Genomic DNA, 27644 nt, shown 5'->3' with positions numbered 1-27644 from the left:
AATTTTGAAAAAATAAAAGAAAATCTTTTTTTATTTAAAAAATTATTATTTTTTATGAGAGGAAAAGTAAAAACTGCATCTAAAGTAATGCATGTAAGTTTTGTCCTTGGAAAAATTAAGGTAGTTTTGTCTTTAAAGACAATTGAGAATATGCACTTATTTTGTCCAAGATTTCAACAAATAGTTTTTTTTTTTTGTTGATAGACGCAATTTCGGTATTTCTATCATTTAAGCTAGAATTTGTGGATTTTTTCTTCTTCATTATATATGTTACTAGGAGTGTAATTGGTCTGGTTTGGATCATTTTTTAGTGAATCTAATGTACGGTCCAATGAACTCTCGATTGGTTTGTTTGGTTCGGTTTATGGTGTTTTTCAAAAATGAGATCGTACCAAACTAAAATAAGTTCATAAGTTCAACATCAAAAAACAAAGTACAACTAAAGTAAACTTTCAATTCTTTTTTCCAGTTGAATCGCCAATAACATGGCGTGGGCTGAACTAATTAAATAAATATTTGGTTAATAATACACCTATTATTTTGGTTCATCGGTCCGGTTCTTAAAAATTGAATTTGAGAACCGAACCAATCCAAATCAGGTTTTTTATTTGTTCGGTTTTGGATCCGAACCATAAAAATCAATTTTAATTCGGTTTGAATTGGTTTGGATCGTCAGTTCAATTGAATTTTTCTGACCTGTTTACACCCCTATATGCTAGCACACAACTTCGAGTATGCAAAAACACGTTACACAGGGTTACACAGATTATGAATCATGTTAGTAACTTACTAAGACTTAAAGTCCATTTGTATCGAATTATTTTTGAGTTTATGTAAAACAGTTTATATAAATAAATAAATTTTTGTGTGTATTACTATAAGTTTTTCAAGATAATCATTAAAAAAACAGCTCATAAAAATATAATTTAAGTCAGTGAAAACTTAAAATTAATCTAAAAATTTATTTATTTACGTAAATTGTTTTATATAAGTTCCAAAATAGATAAATTCAAACGGACCCTTATTAATTTTTTGGTTACCCAAAAATCAATTTCCTAAACTTTTTCTACATAGCAATATCAAACATTTACGATGCTTTATTACATATACTACTCTATGCAATGTGATTTTTAAATTGATTCTTATATATAATTCTTTCAATATTAAAATTTGTTCCCGTAAATCTTTACAAAACTACAAAACAGTCCCTAACTTTTAAAATTTTGCAAATTGGTTTGTCAACTTCTTGAAATTTCATAAAATTAACCCAACAAATTTTAAGAATGTAGAATTCTACTACTCTATCCAAAAAATTTAAGAATAGAGAATTCTACTATTCTATCCAAATAAAAATAAAATAAAGAATTTAACTAAAGCGCTTAAATTTCTTAAGATTATAGTTTGCCTAGAAATTTCAATAACCACATCCAAATGAATTATAAAATAAATTGCTCACTTTAGAATAAACAGTTTTGTTTTTATTTAAATCTTTAAACTTAAAAATTTGTCTGGGGTTTGGCACGGGTTGATGTATATTTTGTTGTGTTTTTTTTTTCACCTTCTGGTTCATAGGGAAAGTGGGTCATAGTAGTTCAGAGTTCGGGACGAGTTTTGGCATCAAGTAGTTTCAGTCTCCTCCCAAATGTAATTGCGGGGGATCGAACTGTGGTCCTCCCTACCAAGTCTAGCGCCAATCACCACTGAACCAACTAACATTTGGTTATTTTGTTGTGTTTTAGTTTTGGCAAATCTATCAAAAAGTTATGATTTTAAAGTTTTTTAGGTAACTAATAGCGCATTTAAGTTTTTTAGCTAACAAATCAACTCTTTAAGTTTCTAACTTGTTGCACTATATTACCCTTCTTTCAATTATTATGCTCCTTTCAAGTTGGGCCTCAACTGTCTTGGGCTCATGATTCACATCAGATTGAGTCTCAAATTCATCATGGTTAATATTATAATTAATGGTCACGTCAACATTTTTGTAAACCTAAGATAACTAAAAGGATAACGATGCAACAAGTTATAAACATATATAATCTATTTGTTATCTGAAAAACTTAAAGAACATAACTATTACAAACACAAAAATTAAAGGATGCATGAATGCAATTGGCCTTTAGTTTTGTATGAATTCTTATTTTTAGACATATCTCGTGTTTAAAATGTTTTAGTATACTTTTTTGTTTTTTATGTTTTTAAAAAATCTTGACTATAAAAATAAAAAAGATAACAAAATTCCACACATATGAATATAGATTGGGTGCAGTCAAATTGAATGCAATGCAGTCATTACATTTAATTTAAATCGTTCGATCTTATTTAAATGGTTCAAAAAAGACCGATTATAATGTATTCAGAGAGAATCTGCCTGTTTTTCAAAAAGCACTTGGTTAAGAAATCACTTTATAAAATAGAGAGATACTTGGTTTGAGACTAGCAAAAGAGAGAATCAACTGCCCTCAATTCATATATCCCACACATACATACACCTAACTTTTGCATATATTTATTTACATTTATTTATTTAACAATACACCTTATGAAAATTTATTAAAAAAAAAAAGAATACACCTACACCTTATGCACATTTTATAATTTATTTTGTTTGTACTTTGATTCTTCTGGTCCAATCCACTTGTACATCAACTTACTTTCATGTTAGGTTGAGTTTGATGAAAATTCATGATCGAGTGAGATACATGTTAAATTGTCCCAACATGTCTTTTGATCAACATTCTAATATTCTTCTTTGTTTTTTGTTTTTTTTTTAAATGCTCATAGCTTGTCCCATTTTTGCAAGTTTATTCTCAGTCTGTAACACATGTAATTAGATTTCTTACATTACAACGCAATAATGTAATTTATCTCATCATCGATTATAAAATCAATGGTCAACTTTAACCAAAAGACAGTTTAGAGATCTACTACAGTATTTTTAGCCTACTTTTGTACATGCTCATGACAGCCCTCGTTATAATAAGAGTTTAATTGATATGCACTGACGGTGTAAAATAATTTTACACGGTCGTCTAATAAATAACCATTATTTTGCCATGTCATGTCAAGAAAGTTGGGTAACGTGACGGAAAACATAGTTGATATTGGTTAACAATGTAAAATTATTTTACAACATCGGTGCATATCAATTAAATCCTTATAATAATCTATCTCAAATATACACCAATATGTGATATTCTGATAGGAAAAGCTCTTGTTTTAATATTGGCTCTCAATTGGATAAATGTGTTAAACCTTGGTCCAATTTAATTTGAATTAAACTCAAAATTAGTGGTGGTTGACAATATCGAGTTTGGTAAAATTATTGCTCATTGTAAACATCTATTTTTCTCTTTTTATAATAACTTTGTTGTTGAGTTTATTTGGATACATTTTAGAAAAATATAACAAAAATGATATTATAGTATAATTTGATTAAAGATATATTTGAAATTATCGCATATAAAAGTTACCTTTTTTTTTTCTTCAATCAATTAAAAAGATATTTTGACCAAATTAGAGTAGTTATCAATCAAACATAAATATATTTTTAGAAATTTAAATAGTTTTTACTTATTCCTCTTGGAATTAAAAATTACTAGCTAAATTAGATCTAATTAACCCAACCAAAAGTGACACATATCTCAACCTTTCAACAGCTCCCATAGTCACACTGAGTTACAAATATTTCCCATATAAAATCAAGTGATTAACCATTCTAAATAAAAAGAGCTTAAAAATACTACTACGTAGGAAACAAAATAAGGTCAACCTCATAGTAGGGTAAGTGATCCGTTCAACTCAGTAACCCAAATCAATTTAAGCCGTATTTTATTTGAACTCGTTCAGTTGCAAGTTTAATTCGAACCAATCCATTCAAGCCCGAAGTGGTTTGGTTTTGGCTAACGAGTTTATGATTCTAAAATCTAAACCCATGAACCCGCGAATTCAATCCGTTTTTTTAAAAAATGTTATATTTATTATGGTTTATAATATAGTTTAATATTTTTATGTTTTAAATTTTTATTTTTTATAGTATTTCATGTAATTTCAAATGTTTAAATTTTAAATATTAAAATTTAGTCTAAATTTTAAAATTTTCACGAAATGAATGTCATATAACTATATATTATTTTGAGAATTGTTTATAAAATTTATATGTAATGACCTGTTGATCCAACTCGATCAATCCAACTCGCTCACCACCAAATTAAGTCGGTTCGAATTTAACACACAAAATGCATATTTTAATTACCCAACCCACTTATCAAAAAATTACCCAACCCACTTATCTTTAATTGAGGATAATAGATTTGGTTAAAATTGTCCAACCCGACCGTACTCAGCAGTGTGTACCTCTTGGAAACATCGACACTCCTCAGATTAGACGTGTCCGTGTCGGACACGTGTCGGTGTCTGTGTCCGACACCGATACTTATGATTACACTAAATTATGTCATTTTTCCAAATTTTTATCGGTGTCGACGTGTCAGTGTCCGTATCATTTCTGGTTTCCGTGTTTCATAGGTGTACCTCGCTTTAATGGGTTGAAAATCATTGACCCTGTTTTCATTATGACCGAAAATAATGTGAATTTTATTACGCATCAATTACACTGAAAACAATGTGCTGCTGAATATTATGACTTTGAAATTCATGGGAATTTAGGTTAAAACAATTTTTGTTCCCCATTTTATTTCATTCACAATTTTAATACATCTATTTTCTACATTAGGCATTTTGCAAGGGAGATATTTATGTGACAACTAATTTTTTTGATGCAATTGTGACAACTAACTTTGTGGTATTCGGTCTCAAAACAAAAAAGAAAAAACCTAACTTTGGATAAAAATCAGTTTTTACACTAAGATCCATTTTAATATTGTCTTGCGTAAAATAAGTTGGGATCCTCTCTATTTTAAATTATTTTCATTTATTCCATTACCAAAACTATATAGTAATGAAAGAAATAAAATAATTGAAAATGGAAAGGATGTCAGCTAGCATAAAATTTTGTTACTTTTGTTATAATTGATTAATGTATATTTTGATTAAATGATAAATAGTTGCATAATGATAATCTATCTTAAAAACTTCACATCATCGGCTAAATTGTCACATATGCATCTCAGTTGTCACGACTTAAAAAATTGAGCCTCAAGATGTATAAGTGAAAAAAAAGAGTCAGATATATGTAAAACCAATGCACCGGATCAATTGTGCATATATACAAAAATCATGAAATTAAGTTTTGGTAATGAAATTAAGGGTCCGTTTGATCTGCAAAATATAAATACTGGACAGAACAATACAGAACAACACATGACAAACGTTTACGGTATTGAACAAACTTTGTGTTGTACGATGTTTGGTGAACAAATGTTATTTTGGTATTTTTGACAACTTGTGCTGAGGACAAAAAATTGTCCCGTGGTTCTGTGTAGGACAAGAATTTCAAGTTTTGTCTGTCCTTTGACCCCCAGTTTGTCCAGTACCATGAACAGTTTTAAAACCAAACATAGTACAACAGAAGTTGTCAGGTCCAATCCCTTATTTTTTAGCAGATCACCCTAAGGAAAATAAACCAAAACTGTATTTATTGCATCCCTGTTAAAAAGTACTTGCTTTATTTTGCTTTCTTATCCTAAAGAGGTTGATGAACCACATATAATTTGCTTTTAATTTCCCTTCCAATACATGCAAAATTTAAGTTAGAGTTGAAATTTAACAAGACCCAAAAAAGGTAAATTTTCCCTGTCCAAGAATATATTCTACTCATATTAAAGGGGTATTACGTGTTCATACTATATATCTTATTATGGTTTCAACTTTTGACACTAACCAATGAATGTGGTGACATAACCACCCCTCAATTAGCATACACTTTTTCTATTAGAATTTAGAGCTCTCTTCCACACCACCCCAATTAATCAATCATACACATAAATTGACCCCAATGCAAATTGAATGATGTTGATGGTATTTATTAACTCTGATCATAAAGTTATTGTACATTAAGTACTAGTGTGACAAGAGTTCACCCAAACACTTCAAATTATGAGAGAACAAAGGGTCCTTCATATTGAAAATACTAGTCAAATTGAGAGATCTAAATGGGTTTTGGATTCTCCTAATCCACCACCATTATGGAAAAAAATATTGAGTTCATTGAAAGAAACCCTTTTGCCTCATGGAAACAACTTGTGTTTATCATCATCATCATCATCTAAGAAAAAAAGTTTTTATGGACATGCTTACTCTTTCTTGCAGAGTTTGTTTCCAATCCTTGTTTGGTTTAAAGATTATACAGCATCCAAATTTAAAGATGATTTGTTAGCTGGTTTAACTCTTGCCAGCCTTTGCATACCTCAGGTATAGTATACTCATAAACCATTGCTGGTGTCTCTACATGTGTCTGAAAGTATACTTTTTGAAAGAAAATAAATAAATTATTTTATGCCGTCTGAAAGTATACTTCTGGACAAAGACAATTTTTTTAACTGTCTAGACTTTCGAATACATGTGTGGTTTCTTAGAAACAACGGGAGAAGAAAAAAAAAAACTCTCAAAATAATGCATGTGAAACAGTAACATTTATATTTCTCAAGATTTTTTCACATCATTTTCTATATTTTTGTGTACTTGATTGTTGCAGAGTATAGGATATGCAAGTTTGGCAAAAGTTGATCTCAATATGGCCTATGTAAGTTTGTGACTTTATGTTATTGTGCATGTATGAATTCACTTTTAGAAGAGTCAAAAGTGATTCTGAAGATTTAAAATATATTTTCGTATGTTCGTTCGGGGGATCCAAACTTGAAACTAGGATTTGTAGTTTTTGTCACCAAATGTGATTTTTACAATTCAAATTAATCGATCAACTCCCTTTCACGTGAATGTATCCGCATAATTAATCGTTTTTACTTGGTTTTGTTTACATTCAGATACCAGTATTGTTCCTCCTCTTATCTATGCTGTCATGGGGAGCTCAAGAGACATTGCAATTGGACCTGTAGCTGTAGTTTCTATGCTGTTATCTTCATTGGTCACAAAAGTCATAGATCCTGTTGCTAATCCTCATGCTTATAGAGATTTTGTCTTTACTGTCACCTTCTTTACTGGAATTTTTCAAGCTGCATTCGGTATTTTCAGGTTATTTCTTAATTGCCTTGAAAATTTCATTGTATTTTTTCAGTCCATTCAAAATTACGAATTTTTAAGTATAGTATCTTGGATATGTATTTTCTCGAATTTAAAACACTTCATAAAAAATGCTGTGTATCTTGTTCTAATAAAAGTAAAATATGGAATAAAACTGGACAAAATTTATGTAAATTTTATAGGGACTAAAAACATATTTAATAGTATAATTTATAAATCATGTTGTTTATTTATTTTTCAATATTTACAGATTGGGTTTTCTTGTGGATTTTCTTTCACATGCTGCACTAGTTGGATTTATGGCTGGAGCAGCCCTTATTATTGGTCTTCAGCAGCTCAAGGGTCTTTTGGGGATTACTCACTTCACCACCAAAACTGATGCAATATCAGTACTGGTTTCTGTTTATAAGTCATTACATGAACAAATTACTTCTGAAGAAAAAGTGAGTTGGTTTCATCATTTCTTTATGAACAATTTTTGCTAGAAATGAGTATTGGACCTAACTCATCCTTACAAAACCGGCTTGTAAGGTGAGGATTGTCTCTAGTATATAAACACTTAGTCAGGCCATCTCTCAACCGATGTGGGACTCTTAACATATTTAAGGACCAAAATAACCGTTTATTCATTTATATTCAAATAAAGTTTGATTTAGTTTTTTCTTTTACCATAGTTTCATTCCTATTCATAAATTTGAAGTATTGATTTTGTATAGATCTTCTAGTTGATATTTGATGTTACTCTTTGTTTACTATTTTGACAGTGGAGCCCTCTGAATTTTGTCCTTGGGTGTTCTTTCTTGATTTTCCTTCTAGTTACCCGTTTTATAGTAAGTTATCAAAATTCTGGTATTTACATATCATTAGTCTCTCCGAATCCAAATATAAGCAAAAAAAGCATGTGTATCTGGTTCACTTTGGACAAGACACACTGTTTTTTTTGCTTATTCTTAAGTCCGGTCCGGAGTAGTACTTTAATATCTCCTGTTACAGGTGAATTTGTTATATATGATGTGTTATTATCTCATTTCAGGCTAGGAAAAAGAAAAAACTTTTCTGGTTGCCTGCTATTGCTCCTCTGCTATCAGTTATACTATCAACTTTAATTGTGTATTTAACAAAAGCTGATAAGCAAGGAGTTAATATAATAAAGCATGTAAAAGGAGGCCTGAATCAGAGTTCAGTTCAGCAGTTACAATTCCACGGTCAAAATGTTGGTCAAGCGGCCAAAATCGGATTAGTTTGTGCAGTTATCGCCCTCACTGTAAGTTAAACAAATCCTTGCCTAGCTAATTTTCATTATTGTTTGTTTCTATTTAATAATTCGGAAGAGTGTTGCGACCCTGATGGCATATGAATATTTATTCAGGAAGCAATGGCTGTTGGTCGATCTTTCGCTTCCATCAAGGCATACCAACTTGATGGGAACAGAGAAATGTTCTCAATGGGAATCATGAACATTGCAGGATCCTTATCTTCATGCTATGTCGCAACTGGTAATGTCTTTTGTTAATCATTATCAAGGTTATTAGTTAGTATCTTACAAGCTGCAATATATATATATATATATATATATATATATATATATATATATATATATATATATATATACGAGTAATGTAATATCTTGATTCAATACTGTAATCTTGAGGTGAGGTGTGTCTAACATTGTTTTACATTTTGTTTGTGCAGGATCTTTTTCAAGGACAGCGGTTAATTTCAGTGCAGGATGTCAAACAGCAGTATCAAATATTGTGATGGCATTAACTGTGATTTTGTTCCTGCAATTATTTGCAAGGCTCTTATACTACACACCTATGGCAATCCTTGCTGCTATCATCCTCTCTGCACTTCCTGGATTAATAGATATAAACGAGGCTCGCTATATCTGGAAGGTCGACAAATTAGACTTTCTTGCCTGTATTGGCGCTTTTGTTGGCGTCTTGTTTGCATCCGTAGAGATTGGTCTTCTTGTTGCAGTAAGTCACCGACGGCTTCAGAATAACTAGCAAGCACCCTTATGTATAAGCAGTAAAGTAAGTAACTAAGGTTGACCACCCTTTATGTGCAGGTGACAATCTCATTTGCAAAGATACTAATACAATCAATTCGACCTGGAGTGGAAATTCTGGGAAGAGTTCCAAGAACAGAAGCCTTCTGTGATGTTACTCAATATCCGATGGCCACAAGCACGCCAGGCATCATAGTGATCCGCATAAGTTCCGGCTCACTCTGCTTCGCAAATGCCAATTTTGTCAAAGAAAGGCAAGCAAGCACTTAACAAATGATCTAGAAAGGGATTTATTTATTATCCCTTAATTATGAACTTACTTTTTTCACTTGTTTTGTTCCAGAATACTGAAGTGGGTCGTGGAAGAAGATGACATTCAAGACACTTCCAAGGGAAATGTCCGAGCCATCGTTATGGACATGACTAGTGAGTTTTAATTGTTATATATATATTTTTAAGAATTCATTCATGATTTTTACTTCTAAATTGATTGATATGACTGATCACAACAATCTTCCTAATTTCTGTTTAATAGACTTGATGAATGTTGATACTTCTGGAATTCTAGCACTAGAGGAATTGCATAAGAGGCTGCTTTCACGCGGCGTAGAAGTGAGCTCAGCTAGTCTACCATATATAACTTTTCATTCTTTAAGTTCAGACTCAGAGAGTATATATTAAACCCTTATGCTCTAACACTTATGTATGCTATATGATGATTTTTACAGTTAGCTATGGTCAACCCAAGATGGCTCGTAATTCATAAGCTCAAGCTTGCACACTTTGTGGACAAAATTGGGAAACAATGGGTTTTTCTCACTGTTGGAGAGGCCGTAGATGCGTGTCTCTCTTCTAAAATCGCTACCGCTTAATGTCGTTTGTGTTAAATATGCTTAGATCTCATCCTCAAAAGCTAGCTCTATATGTACTTACGATGGTTTTGGCATTGTTACATCTTTAATGCATGATATCGGCTGTACTAAATAGGATTGTGCTATGCTGCACTAATGGGATTTTGCTAACTACCTTATTATAATATCTCGGTTTTGGAAGGAAGTGATGATGTTTACATGAATTGTCACTTAAGTATGAACAACCAATTGTGCTAGCATAGCTTATTTTAAATTTTACGTCTAATATTATACTAATAAAGTTAGCGAAATTATAATAAATTATCATATATATAGTACTAGTAGTATGTTTATGGGAAAATAAATTAAACTATGGATCAACTGAAACACTATTGATCCAAATATTTGTCTCCCCTACACCCTTTTATAAGGTTCATTTATTAAGTGCGAACTCAGTTCGCTACTTAAGTAGCAAATTTTTTTTTCTTTTCCAAATTTTACATTTGTTCGACACTCGTTATCTTGCAAGGGGGTATTTTTGAAATTTCAGAGAGCAGCGTGAGTAAGGCAAGGCTGCGAAAAATCTCCCATCAAAACAAGTGTAATATACTTTATAGCCCAATAAAAGCATACATATCGGTCTAATATGGTTCATTAATGATGTTTTCTCTCCCCACCCCCCGTGATTCTTTTATACCCCCTGAATTTCCAATTTTACCCTTGCAAAAAATTTCGGTTTATAGAAACCGAAGTTTTTTTTTGCCTTGAAAACCGAAATTTACTCAAAATTTGTACTAGAAAAAATTCGATTTCTGCGAACCGAAGTTTTTTGCAAGGGCAAAATCGGAATATTGGGGGTATAAAAGAATCACGGGGGTGGGGAGAGAAAACATCTTCATTAATATATGTGATTGGATCCATCGGGCCAGAGTTGGCCGAGTCGGGTTGGTCATTTGACAACTCTAGATAGATCATATAGCTAGGAACGAATATACCCTGCTATTCATTTAATTTAATTAACCCAAAAAAAAAAAAATTTATTACAAGCTAATGGTTTATTTGACTCGATTATATATGCTCTATTCATCAACAAACTAATGAGCCAAAGCAACTGTGACCCTTTCCCTTACAAACTCATAAATCTCTCCACCTCCCTCCCTTTTCTCCTCTCACCCATTTATAACCATTACCTTCCCTTTCTCTCCTATCCCACGGTTCCTTCTTTTAAGGTTCTTCATGCATGTACGTCCCCATTTATAATTTTTGTTTTTGTTTTATTGTTCAAAAAAAAAAAGAGGGCATCTTAGATTTCCTCCTATGGATTCTTGATTTCCTTTTTTTGCATGAACACAAACAATTTAATTAGAGTTGGTAAACATTATATTATCTCGAGATGGGTCGTGTTAAACTTGAGATTAAAAGAATAGAGAACACAACAAATCGACAAGTTACATTTTCAAAGCGAAGAAATGGTCTCATCAAAAAAGCTTATGAGTTATCAATTCTTTGTGATATTGATATTGCCCTTATAATGTTTTCTCCATCAAATCGTCTTAGTCATTTTTCGGGTAAAAAAAGGTATGCATTAATTGCACCATATTCATCATATATGGATTTCATTTCATTTATTGGTTAATTTATTAGATTGCTTTTGATAGATTTTGTGAAAATTAAGATTGTTTGTTCTGCATATCCAAAGTTTGAGCCCAATTTTTTTTTTCAAAGTTGAGATTACAACTGGATCATTGTTGGTTGGTGCTTCTGATGCAATGGTTGTGGCTCGTAGGATAATAATTTGTTTATTTGTTAGAAGTTATAATTTGTATTCTTCTTGTTTGTCCTATGGATTAGGATCTTGACTAGAAAATTTGTCTTGAAATCATTGCTGGCTTTCATAATTTATTGCTAAACAGCATCAAATAATTTTTTACAAAAGAACAAAAATAAATGCATTTCAATGTAATCAAATGACGATAATAGTAATTTTCAAAACCTCTCGGAGTAGACTCTGAATTTCCTTTGTTTATGGGTTGTTTTTTTTAAATTTTTTAAAAAATGTTTATGGGTTTTAATTCTTCTTTAAACCAATATATACAAGATGCTTGTTTGCTTAATGCTAAACGGTGCCCCCGGGCACTGGTTAAGCATTTAAAAATAAAAATTTTACCTCGAAATGCGTATATTCAATACTTAAAATTATAAAAAGTTATCTTTTCAATATTTATTTTATTTTCTATTTCATTTTTTGGTGTGCTTAACAAATGTCGGGACACTGTTTAGCATCACCCTTATTTTATATGAGTCATGCTAACTAGTGCCCCCGGGGCACTAGTTAAGGATACAAAAAAAGCAATTTTTGTATTGGAAATGACACTTTTTATACTTTACAAACATTGACTACACAAGTTTCAATGTAATTTTACTATAATTAGTATCCTTAACTAGTGCCCCGGGAGCACTAGTTAGCATTTTCCATTTTATATATAAACAAAAAATTTTAGATAAAAAATACGGTAGAATAATGCTAGCAACACACTCTTTAACAAACACACTCCAACACACTCTCTTTTATTGGTTGAAATTCACATGGGTCCCATAAAAAAATGTGGACCCATATAACTTTTATGGGACCTATATAAATTTTAACCAATAAAAGATAGTGTGTTAGAGTGTGTTTGTTATTGGAGTGTGTTGCTAGCACTCCTCAAATACGGTATTCTAACCCAACATTCTCCGAGTCATCGGACAAGAGCACTCTTCTGAAAATTTCATCTCCAAATTTCTACTATATCTTATTAACCATATACTGTAGCTCACACCACGCCTCAAATAAGGTGTCTCACGCTCCTCAACTTTTTAATACACATCCATATCATTCAATATAGTGGTTTAAATGAATTCCACTTACTTTTTACGACACCACACTTATAATTCATTTTTCTAAATTTTTATCGGTATCGACGTGTCAGTGTTCGTGTCTTGTCCGGTGTCCGTATTTGTATCCGTGCTTCATAGACTAGTACTACATTAGTACACGATGGAGGTGAATAATTCCATTTTTTGTTGGTAAGTAGTCTAGTGAATAGAAATTTCACCTTTGAGGTATATAAGTGGGATCACCGAGGTTTGAATCCCAGTTAGCCTACATATATAATGCAATATCATGCCAACTTAGTTAAGTTCACGGGACAGATAATTCTTATAGTTCCAAAGATTCATAAATATTTTTTGTTAACCTGTATACTGATATATATATATATATATATATATATATATATATATATATATATATATATATATATATTCAAAAAAAAAATGTATCAAAGAATTCATCACTTTGTGTTTTTTTTTTTTGTTTATATATTTTTTTTGAGTGACAAATTCTTAGTCGTAGTATATTACAATGTTGTTGTATATATTATGAGTGTATAAATCCATTATGTATAATTATATCCAAATTGTTGTGGTAAACAGGATAGAGGATGTTTTAACTCGGTACATTAATCTTCCTGACAATGAAAGAGATAAGTATGTTCTCAACAAATAACTTCATTTTGTATGAGCTATATTATACGGTGGTTCTAAACTTCTAAACACATTTGGCTTTTTAATTTCATTATTTATAGTAATTTGTTTCTTGCAGTGCTGTCAGTTTTCCAGAGCTGCCCTACCGGAGGTATACTCAGTATTCTTTTTTGGGTTCCTTTATTTCACCTCTTTGACCAATAAATTAATTAATATTCTTTTTTAATTAGTATGTTTCTGTTATTATAATAGTGACTGTTTACTTAGTGTTTGTTCTTTTGTTACTAATTTATTTCTTATTTAATTTATTTGCAGGGGTATTCAGAACAAAGAGGTAATTTCACTAACTATATTTAGATAAAAAAGTTTATATATTTACTGAAAATATGAGCAAAAAATAATAATTTGATAATAATCATCTATAATTTGTTAGTAAAAAAAATAATAGTAATATTTGTCAGTCTCATTTGTCGGTCTCGAAAACACAGTACAGAGTATTTTCTTCAATATTTTTCACCCTTCAATATTTTTCACCTAATTTACTTATTTTTTCTAGAAATAAAAGAAAATCTCCAAATTAAATTACCGAGAATTGCGCTTGTACTTTTTTTTTTAAAATAAAAAGGATGCTAGCCAAGTGCTCGACATCTTAAAATATATTAATAAGGCAACAAATACAAAGAGGTGCATAAACGAACTTAGACAAACCTAGTTGATTCTTAACAAAACTATCTATAATAAACAAATGAGTTTCATTCCAATAAGCAATGTATATATATATATATATATATATATATATATATATATATATATATATATATATATATATATATATATATATATATATATAGTCAAGATAATTACACATGAATGAAAGATAATTACACATGTATCGGTTAAAGCTAAACCAAATTTGCAAGAGAATATGCTACCTAGTTTCCCGCTCTGAAAATATGTGTAACAATACAATTTTTCTGCTTAAGAAGCACCATAGCATTCTTCCATTTGTTTCTTAGAGACCAAGTTACATGTCTAGAAGGGTTACTGACAACCAGAACTACTGATGCAGAGTCAGTTTCCAACCCCAGACCAGATTATGCCAATTCATTTGATAAGCAATTTCTATAGCACTAATGGCACCACAAAGCTCAGCTTGATAAGAAGTAGTAAGCCCTAAAGGTTGAGCAAAGCATAACATAAAATCAACTACATTATTTCTGAATATACTACTACATAAGGAAATACGAGAATTGTACTTTACTTAAAAACAAAAATATCTTTATAATTTTATTTTTGTATTATGCAGTATTTACTCAGGACGCTTCAGCAATTGAGAAGTGAAAATGACATAGCTCTTCATATGTCCAAGTTCGTAAATATGTGAAATCTTTGAACTTTGCTTGAATTACTTTATAATAGAATTTTGGATGATATATGAAATTATTTTAGTACTAAACTTGTATATTTTGTCCTTTTCTATATTGTTTAATCTTCTTCAATCAAGTCCGGGAGACATTAACTCTGAGATTGAGGTAAAAAACATGTCACCTTGCAATTTTTATGTTCACTACAAAATTGATTTAATTATGTAACATATTTAATTTTTTTAGATTAAACTTTTTTTCATGATCTTTAAATTGTGTTCTTAATTAGGAACTCCAACAAGAAGTTAGTAGGTTACAACAACAACTTCAAATGGCAGAGGAGCAGATAAGGTTATATAATCACAAATATAATAGATGATTAATTTTTTGTAATAATATTGGCCTTTTTTTTATAATTGTTCTAATGTTGGAAAAATGATCACAGGATATACGAACCCGAACCATTAAAGATGACATCTATGGCGGAGCTCGAAACAAGTGAAAAAAACGTTGTAGAAACCTTGGCACGTGTCATGCAGAGAAAGGTTTAATAATAATCAGACTAATCTATCTAATTTTTACTTTTTTGGTAGAAATCTATCTTTTGAATGTACAAAAAAAGGAAAAATTTGAAGGAAAAAAAAACTATCTGTTGATTATTTATTATTTTATATTTTTATTATTATTATTATTATTATTATTATTATTATTATTATTATTATTATTATTATTATTATTATTATTATTATTATTATTATAAGGAATCGAAGCCCAAAGATCTTGGCTCACTAGATTGGGTCTTGGGCTGGGCTTAATAAATTTACTTTTTCAAATGTTATGTATTTTTATTTTTATTTTTTACTGAAATATGCTCACATATGTGATTTATTATTTGAAAAAATATGCATGTTAATTTACTTGTGGTTGCAGGAACTTTTATTGAACAACCAGCTATCTTCATATGATCCATCTGGTATTCAGGTATTAAATCAAACTACTACTATTTATAAATTAATATCAGCTTTCAATTTTTATCCTTAGCAAATTTAGTTTTTGGAATTGAAATTTTTAATAAAGTAATTCAGTATATGTCATATTTTTTTATTTTTTATTTTTGGGTCAAGTAGTATATGTCATATATATCTTGGAAAAGATAGTAGCTAGTGTCATGATTATTTTTATAGTAAGTGGTAATACAAATTTATGTAAAGATTCATTATTTATAATAATTAATTAAAATTGCAAACAAATATGGCAGGGGATGCCGACATCATTCGAGAATGTAGGTTGGTTACAGGATGGTACCCAAAATCATCCCCATTTGTTTGATGCATCAGCTCCTTTGGATCCTCTCAGGTTTTAATTTCTCAATTTTTGATTTTTTTATACAACTTAATTATATTGTAAAATACTATCACTAAAATTGAAATAACTATGAAAGTTAGAGATAAAAAAAATAAATTTGGAGACCAAATTTAAAGTTTCTTACGCTAAATGACAAAATTATTGACAAATTTTGCATTTTTATATATATAGTTAAAAAACATCCAATTTTTAAAAATATCCAGTAAAGTAGTAGCATTATTATTAATTATGTTACAATTTCATCCATAGTTATTGGTTATAGTTCAATTGACAAATGTGAGGTTTTGAATGTGTTTCATGGTTCAAACTCCTTTTTTCTTTTACAAATTCAAGTATTCCTTGAAACAATTTTGATGGACAATAAAATAATTATTTTTAAAATATATGCAAAACGAATAATTTTTTTTGTAATAAGACAGTTACTTTTTATATTATTATTATTATATCACACATTTAAAAAGAGTTTTTCTAAATTTGTTGGACCGATCTAGCACTGAGAAGTACTTAGTATGATCAAAATTTTACAATTTGTTACTAAAATATAAATTTGAAAATTTGATTTTTGTGCATAAATATGTGTTTAGGGATTTGTCCTCTACGGTGTATGGTTCATTTTCACAAGGGACGAGTTCAAATGTTGACCAAAGAGGAATAGGAGAGTGCCACGTGGCAAACCCAAATGATGGTAACCTTCAAGCATGGCCTCAAGGATACACATTATATCCTCATCATCAACAACAACATCAACAACAACAACAACAACATCAACATCATCATATTCAACATGACATGGTTGGAACTGATCATCATCATCATCATCATCACCATCACAATATTCAAGATATGATACCACATGGACAAATGAACATGCCAATCACTGCCTCTCAAGTTGAACCACCTAAAAATGAATCAACAGATCAATATGATCAATGTAAACAACCTAATCATCAGCTTCATGCTCAATGACATATACTAATATAAATATATGCTATCAAGATCAAGAAGCCAAGTCCAATTTTTTATTTTTTATTTTAATTATTTTTTGTTACAAATATGATGTTAGCTAGCCAGCTACAAATTTTCATATTAGCTGGGTATGTGTAAGATAAATCAAGTATAATGTGCATATAGAAACTATACTTACCAAATTACCATCGTCCTTGTGTTACAAAAATAGAGCGAAAATAGTAGAATAGTAAAAAAAAAATCAACAAATAATATTTTTCTACCCTGTTTATATTTTAGGAGATGATTTAAATATTTTTTTCATTAACACAAAACTATATTATAAATATAAGTCGGAAAAAGTACAAGAAATTAATATTCTATCCACAATGGTATTGGTAGGATAAGTAGGTAGTATTCATCCAATTATATGTTAATTTTGATGGATCTCAATAACATATTGTATGATTTTTAATTTCTTCAAAATTCGATACATATGATACAAACTTTCGATCCAACGATAGATTTTATAAAATTCGTATTCGTTATAATGATATTGTTAATTTGAACATCATGAACGAACGACATGATACACTTGTCGTTGATATTAGCCAAGTGGGAGAAGCCGGCAAGAGGGAGATACAAGTGTAATATTGATGCGTCGTTCTCGTCTCAACTTAGCCGTGTTGGTATTGATATGTGCATCTGTGATGATGAAGGTAGATTTGTGCTCGCGAAGACTATATGGAAATCACCAATCTGTAATGTGGATTTAGGCGAGGCACTTGGTCTTCTGCATGCCATCCGGTGGGTTCAAGAGCTGCAACTTGGTAATGTGGATTTTGCTATGGATTTGTATCATGGAAGTCTAAGAAACAGACCATTTTGGCACAGTCCACTATGGAATCTGAAATGATAGCACTAGCAACTGCTAGTGAAGAAGCAAGCTGGTTGAGATGCTTGTTATCTGAGATTCCCTTATGGGAAAAACCTATGCCTGCTGTCTTGATCCATTGTGATAGTACTGCAGCTATCGCTAAAATTGAGAATCGTTTTTATAACGGTAAAAGACGTCAAATTAGAAGAAAGCACAGCACAGTGAGAGAGCTCATCACTACAGGTGCTGTGAGAGTGGATCATGTACGCACTAATGATAACCTAGCAGATCCTTTGACGAAAGGACTGGCTAGAGAGAAAGTCCAAAATACATCTGTCAAGATGGGACTAATGCCTATGAAGTGAATTACTTATGATGGTAACCCAACCTAAAAGACTGGAGATCCCAAGAATTAGGTTCCAATGGGTAAACAACAAGTTGTGAGTAATATGAGATGAACATGCAAATTAAGAAGCATGAATCCTGAAATGAGAAAGGTTGAGTTAGCAAAACTCTTAATGAAATCTATACTCTATAGGAGTGGAGTACATCAGGAGTACTCTTGATAGAATCACCTATATGAATGTGGAACTGAGGCCGGTTCCTCTGGAGTTTCGGGGCGAATTCCTAGAGCATTCATGAAACTGGGATATACGTGCAGGGCCATTAATGCACGGGCCTTAGAAAACACCTTACGAAAGGTTGTGTGCTGGTTTGAGGAAAATCTGAGATAGAGTTCCAAGACTAAACGTCACTCTTGCTTAATCAGGCTCTTACTGGCTACGTGAAGGTTCCAAGACTTAGCTCACCTTCGCTTATGCACAATCTTACTGAAACGTTTAACGTTATGACTGAAACAACTTTTTTAAATTCAAGTGGGGGATTGTTGGAACATGATGAAGGAATAAGAGGAAACTTGGTATTGAAGTAAACACATTTGTTAGAACCATGTGTAGTGTGAATTGAAAAAAGGCTCTTTGAGTCCCACATTGGAAAAATCACACCACTTGGTAGTGTTTATATACCACAAAAGTGGGTACCCCAAGGGCACACCCTTGGATTGCCACCTTGTGGTATATAAACACTACCAAGTGGTGTGATTTTTCCAATGTGGGACTCAAAGAGCCTTTTTTCAATTCACACTACACATGGTTCTAACAAATGTGTTTACTTCAATACCAAGTTTCCTCTTATTCCTTCATCATGTTCCAACAATCCCCCACTTGAATTTAAAAAAGTTGTTTCAGTCATAACGTTAAACGTTTCAGTAAGATTGTGCATAAGCGAAGGTGAGCTAAGTCTTGGAACCTTCACGTAGCCAGTAAGAGCCTGATTAAGCAAGAGTGACGTTTAGTCTTGGAACTCTATCTCAGATTTTCCTCAAACCAGCACACAACCTTTCGTAAGGTGTTTTCTAAGGCCCGTGCATTAATGGCCCTGCACGTATATCCCAGTTTCATGAATGCTCTAGGAATTCGCCCCGAAACTCCAGAGGAACCGGCCTCAGTTCCACATTCATATAGGTGATTCTATCAAGAGTACTCCTGATGTACTCCACTCCTATAGAGTATAGATTTCATTAAGAGTTTTGCTAACTCAACCTTTCTCATTTCAGGATTCATGCTTCTTAATTTGCATGTTCATCTCATATTACTCACAACTTGTTGTTTACCCATTGGAACCTAATTCTTGGGATCTCCAGTCTTTTAGGTTGGGTTACCATCATAAGTAATTCACTTCATAGGCATTAGTCCCATCTTGACAGATGTATTTTGGACTTTCTCTCTAGCCAGTCCTTTCGTCAAAGGATCTGCTAGGTTATCATTAGTGCGTACATGATCCACTCTCACAGCACCTGTAGTGATGAGCTCTCTCACTGTGCTGTGCTTTCTTCTAATTTGACGTCTTTTACCGTTATAAAAACGATTCTCAATTTTAGCGATAGCTGCAGTACTATCACAATGGATCAAGACAGCAGGCATAGGTTTTTCCCATAAGGGAATCTCAGATAACAAGCATCTCAACCAGCTTGCTTCTTCACTAGCAGTTGCTAGTGCTATCATTTCAGATTCCATAGTGGACTGTGCCAAAATGGTCTGTTTCTTAGACTTCCATGATACAGCTCCACCGGCTATACTAAATATAAAGCCACTAGTTGCTTTGGAATCATCTGACAAGGTGTTCCAATCAGCATCACTGTACCCTTCAAGTACAGCTGGAAATCTCTGATAGTGTAATCCGAGATTCATGGTCCTTTTCAGGTATCTCATGACTCTCTCAATAGCGTGCCAATGCTCATTACTGGGTCTGCTGGTAAACCTACACAAGAGTCCCACGACATAGGCGATGTCGGGTCTAGTACAATCAGTGGCATACCTAAGACTACCAATGATGCTCGCGTATTCTGTTTGTCTTACGCTATCACCAGTGTTCTTAAACAGTTTTACACTGGGATCATAAGGTGTGCAGGCAGGTTTACAGTTAAAGTAACCGTATTTCTTTAGGATCTTTTCCACATAATGTGATTGATCTAGGGATATCCCCTTCTCAGACCTAGTGATTTTTATTCCAAGAATCACACTTGCTTCTCCGAGGTCTTTCATATCAAAGTTGTTACTCAACAGTGATTTCACATTATTTATGGCAGAAAGGTTTGAGCCAAATATCAACATGTCATCTACATAGAGACATATTATAGTGCAAATGTTGCCATCACATTTATAGTAAATGCATTTGTCACTCTCATTGAGTCTGAACCCATTCAATATCATTAAGTTATCAAACTTTTCATGCCATTGTTTCGGAGCTTGTTTAAGACCATACAGAGATTTATCTAACTTGCAGACCTTAGTTTCTTGTCCATGTATAACAAACCCTTCGGGTTGTTCCATATAGATTTCTTCTTCTAAGTCACCATTTAAAAAAGCAGTTTTAACGTCCATTTGGTGTACAATTAAGTTATAAATAGCTGCTATTGAAATAAGTACTCGAATGGACGTTATTCTAGTGACTGGTGAAAATGTGTCGAAGAAATCTATATTTTCTCTTTGTCTAAAACCTTTGGCTACAAGGCGAGCCTTGTATTTTTCAACCGTGCCGTCGGGTTTTAGTTTCTTTTTCAAAATCCATTTGCAACCAATTGGTTTGCAACCGGGAGGTAAGTCTACTAAGTGCCATGTTTTGTTAGATTCTAGAGAATCCATCTCATCATTAATAGCTTCTTGCCAAAGATCTGCATCCATCGATGACAAGGCTTCTTGAAGATTTGCCGGATCTTCATTCAATGTAAAGGTCGCATAGTCTGGACCATAGTCTTTAGCAACTCTTACACGTTTGCTTCTACGAAGTTCATTTTCTACTTCGTCATTGCTATCCGCATTTGGTATCACTGGTAAGTGACTCGACTCAGGAATATTATCCTGTTCAGTGCCCCCACTATTTCTTGATTTAAAGGGAAATTTATTTTCATAGAAATCTGCATCATTAGATTCTATGATCACTTTTTCATTTAGGTCGAAGAACCTATATGCTTTACTGTTTGCTGCGTAACCAATGAATACACATTCATAGGCTCTACTAGCGAGTTTAACTCGCTTCGGGTCCGGTTTACGGACATAGGCTAGACATCCCCAAGTTCTTAAATAAGACAAGTTTGGTTGTCTTTTCTTTAATATTTCATAAGCAGATTCGCTTCTTTTAGATTTGGGAATTCTATTCAAAACAAAGCAGACAGTCAAAATTATTTCCCCCCACCAATGTTTAGCGGCACCAGAATTTAACATAATAGCAACTACTAATTCAGTAAGAGTTCTATTCTTTCTTTCTGCTTTACCATTCATTTCAGGGGAATATGGTGCAGTCGTTTCATGTATAATTCCGTGTTGTTTATAAAAATCATTAAATAAACTAGAATTATATTCGGTTCCCCTATCACTACGAAGTCTCTTGATTTTCGTATTAAATTGATTTTCTATTTCTTTCACAAAAATTTTGAACATGTCAAAAGCATCACTTTTATTTTTCATTAAATAAACAAAAGTATAATCTGAACAATCATCAATAAAAGTGATAAAATAACGTTTGTTATTCCTAGTCATGGTTCCATCTAGTTCACATATATCAGAATGTATAAGGTCCATTGGTTCAGATTCTCGTATTACTGATTTATGTTTGCTCTTTGTTATTTTAGCTTGACTACAAAATTCACATTTTTCTATGTCATTAAAACTAAGTTTAGGAATTAATCCTAAGTTACTAATATTCAAAATAGATCGTTTATTAACATGACAAAGTCTAGAATGCCAAATATTAAAATCACACAAAGAGTAAACAGAAGGAGAAATTTTATTAATAATCATTTCATCAACATTAAGCTTAAACATGCCATCAGAGGCGTACCCTTTCCCAATAAAAATACCATTCTTAGTGATGGTGTACATATCAGCCCCAATAGTTTGATTAAACCCAGCCTTATTTAAGAGGAAACCAGAAACAAGATTCTTCTTCATCTCAGGAACATGAAGGACTTCCTTCAAGATAAGAGTCTTTCCAGAGGTGAACTTCAGAACAACCTCTCCAATACCAGCAACATCAGAGGTGTGAGCATTACCCATCTGCACCTTCTTATTTTCAGCATTCGTGTATGTTTTAAACATAGCACGATCATAACAGACATGGCGGGTAGCGCCAGTATCTATCCACCATCCATCAGTACCACCGACCATATTAATTTCGGTGATCATAGCAGCATATGGCTCATCAGCCACATTCACATTAATATGTGCAAGATTGGCCGGTTTAGGCCTCTTTGGATTTCTGCACTTCTTTGATATATGACCTGTTTTCCAGCAATTGAAGCAGTAAAATGGCTCAACAGCGTCATTTCTAGGAGGTGGTTGTTGCTGATGTTGCTTAGCAATATGGCCCCTAACCGGGTTACCATTCTTAACTCGGTTTTGTACGCGGCTCTGATTCTGATTTTTCATAGGTTTGCCCGTAGGCTTCAGAGCTGCACCGAATTTCTTTTTATTGGTGTTAGAAACAACCAATATCTTTTCTTCCTCTTTCATATCCTGTTTCCGGGATTCTTCTTCTATACGAAGACGGGTAATCAGACCCTCAATGGAAAATTCCTTTGTCTTATGACGGAGCTGATTCTTAAAATCCTTCCAACTAGGGGGCAGCTTATCAATTATAACAGAAATTTGAAACTGCTCATGTAAAGGCATACCTTCAGTTATTATCTCATGAGCAATCTTTTGCAGTTCATGTGACTGCACTTCCACCGACCTCTCATCAACCATCTGGTATTTCAAATACCTACTCACAGCATACTTCTTCACTCCAGCTTCCTCAGTATCGTACTTCTTACTCAGAGCCTCCCACACATCACTGGCTGTGTTATAAGTTCTGTAATAATCATACAGATCATCCTCCAATCCATTAATGATATAGTTTTTGCAAACATAATCATTATCAATCCAGAGCTTCCTATCTATTTCTAGTTGCAGCGCTTTCTCTTTAAGCTGTTCTGCCGTGGCCTTGCCTTTATCTTTCTCGGCAGAGACAGCATCACCGTTGGTGTTAACGGTCTGTTCATTAGTTCCAGAAGCCGAAGCTTCAGCAGGAACCACAGGAATGGGCTGTTTCAAAACGTAGGCACACTTTTTGAGAGTTAGAAAGAAAAACATTTTTTGCTGCCAACGTTTGAAATGATTACCCTCAAACTTAAACGGCCTTTCGGTAGCACCGACAGATGAGTTACCAATAATCTCTTCGTTTGCCATGATATTTTCGAAACGTCTTAAAATTGTTGTAAAACGGTTTACTGAGTTTAATAAAAACAGGAAAACGATTTTTAAAAAATTGGCAACGAAACTATTATTGGCTGAGTCGCGTACTAGGTCGCTTTCTTTAAGACGTTTCGCGGAACTACTCGAAATAGTGCACTGTAGTATATCAACCGCGAAGTCCCCAGGATAAAACAGCCGTTTTCAATGAAAATACCGATAAACTACTGCACTGTAGTATCGGCCAGAATAACACCAAGTATGGTCGAAAATTTCGAACCACTCTAATTGATATACGAATATCAATTCTACGGTTTACAACCGTTCAAATTTTGAAACAACAAAAACAATAATTTCGAAGAAGAAAAAAGAGAGAAGGAAAGAAGCAGTTTTCTCAGAATGCAGAGAAAAAGAAGTGAGTGAAAACTGAAGAAAATAAGTGGTATATATATAGGCAAGTAGGGAGCTGGAATCAGAGAGATTTCAGGAGCTGAAGGCACACGTTTTTGACCGTTAGTGCTCAGTCAAAATTTCAAAACGTGGCATAAATATAGGGACACGTCATTTGACCGTGTAACAGATGAAAATCTGTTCAGACTTGGTCTTAGCACATTTAACATGTGCGAATTAAGGGACACACTAAAAGAAATTTAAATTTCAAAAATTTCTTTTTCTTAGTATTAAAAAATTAATATATCACCCAAGCCCAAGCCCGGCCCGAACCGAGCCGGCCGGTCGGACGGACGGCGGCGCGCGCGCGCGTGTGTGATATTCGACATTGTGTGTGGTCTCCCTTTCTTACAAAAGTGGGTACCCCAAGGGCACACCCTTGGATTGCCACCTTGTGGTATATAAACACTACCAAGTGGTGTGATTTTTCCAATGTGGGACTCAAAGAGCCTTTTTTCAATTCACACTACACATGGTTCTAACAAATGTGTTTACTTCAATACCAAGTTTCCTCTTATTCCTTCATCATGTTCCAACAAAAACTGATGTTGATTAATTCCATAATAAAGGGATTGCTTTAACAGAGATGAGGATGTGTTACAGGAATATAAACATTTATTTAGTCTATATCTTGAAAATTCTCGTGTTGAGTTTACTAAAATGGATTTTGCTATGGATTCCAAAACTGTTGTTGATCAATTCCATAATAAAGGGATTGCTTTAACGGAGGTGGGGATGTGTTACAGGAATGTAAACGTTTATTTAGTCTATATCTTGAAAACTCTCGTGTTACGGGCATGAGGTAGCTCATGCTCTTGCAAGGGTAGGCCCATCTCTAGCTACCTCTAATATTTTCATTGATGTACCGACTTGTATTCATTATTTAGTTATGAGTGAAATGGTGGCACCTTTATGTCAAAAAAAAAAACCCGGTGTTTTTATTATCAGCGCATTATTTATCTAACTTTTGTAAAAGTCTTAATTGAATATCACAAGATTCTTTTATCATAAAAAATTCTTTTAAAATTCTTTGAAATCCTAATCCAATACACCCCCTAATTTATTTTTATTTTACCATTTAATTAATACTATACGTATCATCACTCTCATGTCAATATTATGAAAAATTGATTTTATAGGAATGTGAAGCTGGTGATCAAAACACTAGCTATTTTCACAGAGAGAGTAATAGGTAAGTTCAGTAATTTTAGATAAAAAAGAATAAAAAAAAAAGTTTAACAATTTAATTGAATTAACAAATCAAAGAATATCTCTTGTTGTCTAACAACTAAATAAAGCACACTCTTGTTTTACACCAACGTAGCACAAGCTAAGGTTTTAGGATCAAAAATTGCAGGCAACAAATATTTCCTTCCATTAACACCATCTGCGTTGTAACTAGCACCAGTTGTTTTGTCCATCAAAAGATTGCCAGCATAACCAGGGTATGCCCCTTTAGCATAAATACCAGTACAAGCCGAAGCAGCTTCCAAAGGAGCTTCTTTGGGTCCTTGAAAATATCCATTACCAAAAGGATTCGTTACGGTTCCAGCTAAAAGACTAGCCACATTTATGACCATTCCATCGAGACCAACGTCGTTATTTGGTGCAACCAATGGTGCACTTTGTGGACCATAAATTGGTTGGTGAAATGGCCACGCACATTGACCAGCACATTGAGTTTCTGAATTCCCAACCCAAATATACGCGAATTTATGACGTTTTCCATTTACGCGTGCACCATAAGAAGAACCATGGGTGCCACACCTATTTAAACAAAAACCATCAACTGCTACATTAGCCGCTGTTAGAACAATGTTGATTGCGTTTTGTTGTTGTCCTTTCGATGCTAGTTTAAGGATTTGGTTAGTTGTGAGAGATTTCCCTAAAGAGTATTTGTCATCGAGAATTTGAGCACCAAGAGACAGAGCAACGAGATTAACTGATTTCCTGTTGTTGGTGAGGTGGTAATATTTCTCGGTTGATTTCCACCACGTGGTGACGGAGGGTTGTGATTTAGTTGTTGTTAGTTTGGGAGAAGTGAGGGAAGTTATGAAATCAGTTATGATGGCTCTTTGGGATGGTTTGAATTTTCCATACCAAATGAGGTTGATTGAGATTTTGCCTGTTAGGAGAGGGCCTTTGTGGTATTGAAATTTAAGTTGTTGATCCGATTCTGTGAGTTGTCTAGCTGAGATCATATCAAGTAGACAAATTGTGAGAGAAAGTGTAAAGATTAGACTTATGTTAAAAGATGCCATTTGGGATTTGTATTGACTATTGAAAAAAAAAACACAAAGAAGTAGAAGAAGGGAATTGTTGTGTTGTGTGTAGTGAGGTGATGGAAAGGTAAGATGAGGTTATAGGTATATATATACATATATGGTTAGTAAGAATGAATTGGAAAGGAAAGTTGAAGGAAAGAGGCAAGAGAGGTACTTGGTGAAGTCAAATTATGGGGGAGGGTGTGGAGTGACTGGTGGAGGTGCCAGCTAGATTACGCGTTCTAAATTATGGGTATTAACCAAGTTTTGTGCGGCTACCTGCCAAGTTTGGATTAATTCTTTACTTTTTCTTTTGCATGTTATTTGACCTTTTGAAGGATAATGATACTTTAAAAAAAAAGTCATTGGCTTTATTAGTACTGTTTAGTGGGTGTGGTTATGGTGTATAAGCTTCTTTCCTATGCACTATGCATAAACAACGAAAATTACTCAACGCACTCACCATTTACTCCACGCACCCCCATATGTTATCCCATTACTCGCACGCCCCCCATTTACTTTGCGCACCCCCATATGCTACCCAATTACTCGCGCGCCCCCCATTTACTTAGCGCACCCTCAATTCCAATTTTTTTCCTTCTTCTCCCGTAGATTTCTTACTAGCCCCCCCAGTTTTTTTCCCTCCCCCAAATTTCTAGCGCGCCCCCCAATTTTTTTTTCCTCCTCCAGATTTCTAGCGCATCCCCCAAATTTCTAACGCCCCCCATTTCCAATTAAATAATAACTTTTGTTCCTTTGAAGTACATATTATAAGAATCTATTTTCAATTAATTGTGTTGGATGATTATATAGTTATATTTTAATTTAAAATTACATACTAAAACATGTACTGTAATTATGGTTTAATTTATTACAATTAACATAAATCATTAGACGAAATCATTGGGTTTTTGTTTTATTACAAAATCATTAGACAATTATTTTGGTTTCACATAGAAAACTATCAAAACCATTAAACCATACTTATGGTTTCAGTAATATTCAGTATTTAAAATCATTAAATCATTTAGTGTAAAATCAT

The 27644-nt window shown here is 32.9% G+C and overlaps 2 protein-coding genes and 1 pseudogene across 2 annotated transcripts; 2 read left to right on the top strand and 1 right to left on the bottom strand.

The window, feature by feature from the left end:
- Positions 1-5834: 5834 nt before the first annotated feature.
- On the top strand, positions 5835-10320 carry LOC123909581 (annotated as a pseudogene).
- Positions 10321-11416: 1096 nt separating this feature from the next.
- LOC123904494 (agamous-like MADS-box protein AGL104) lies at positions 11417-18138 on the top strand. The gene is made up of 12 exons (XM_045954153.1): positions 11417-11601; positions 13498-13551; positions 13667-13699; positions 13864-13882; positions 14855-14916; positions 15053-15080; positions 15202-15263; positions 15358-15457; positions 15843-15893; positions 16171-16268; positions 16862-16962; positions 17834-18138. The coding sequence occupies exons 1-12, from the start codon at positions 11417-11419 to the stop codon at positions 18136-18138; spliced, it is 1098 nt and encodes a 365-aa protein (XP_045810109.1).
- Positions 18139-25461: 7323 nt separating this feature from the next.
- On the bottom strand, positions 25462-26675 carry LOC123908747 (protein PHOSPHATE-INDUCED 1-like). The gene has a single exon (XM_045959468.1). The coding sequence runs from the start codon at positions 26597-26599 to the stop codon at positions 25649-25651; it is 951 nt and encodes a 316-aa protein (XP_045815424.1). The 5' UTR covers positions 26600-26675; the 3' UTR covers positions 25462-25648.
- Between the last annotated feature and the right edge of the window lie 969 nt (positions 26676-27644).

The sequence above is a fragment of the Trifolium pratense genome, linkage group LG2, assembly GCF_020283565.1.
Source record: "Trifolium pratense cultivar HEN17-A07 linkage group LG2, ARS_RC_1.1, whole genome shotgun sequence".
Taxonomy (NCBI): domain Eukaryota; kingdom Viridiplantae; phylum Streptophyta; class Magnoliopsida; order Fabales; family Fabaceae; genus Trifolium; species Trifolium pratense.
This window is presented reverse-complemented; position numbering and strand designations above follow the sequence as displayed.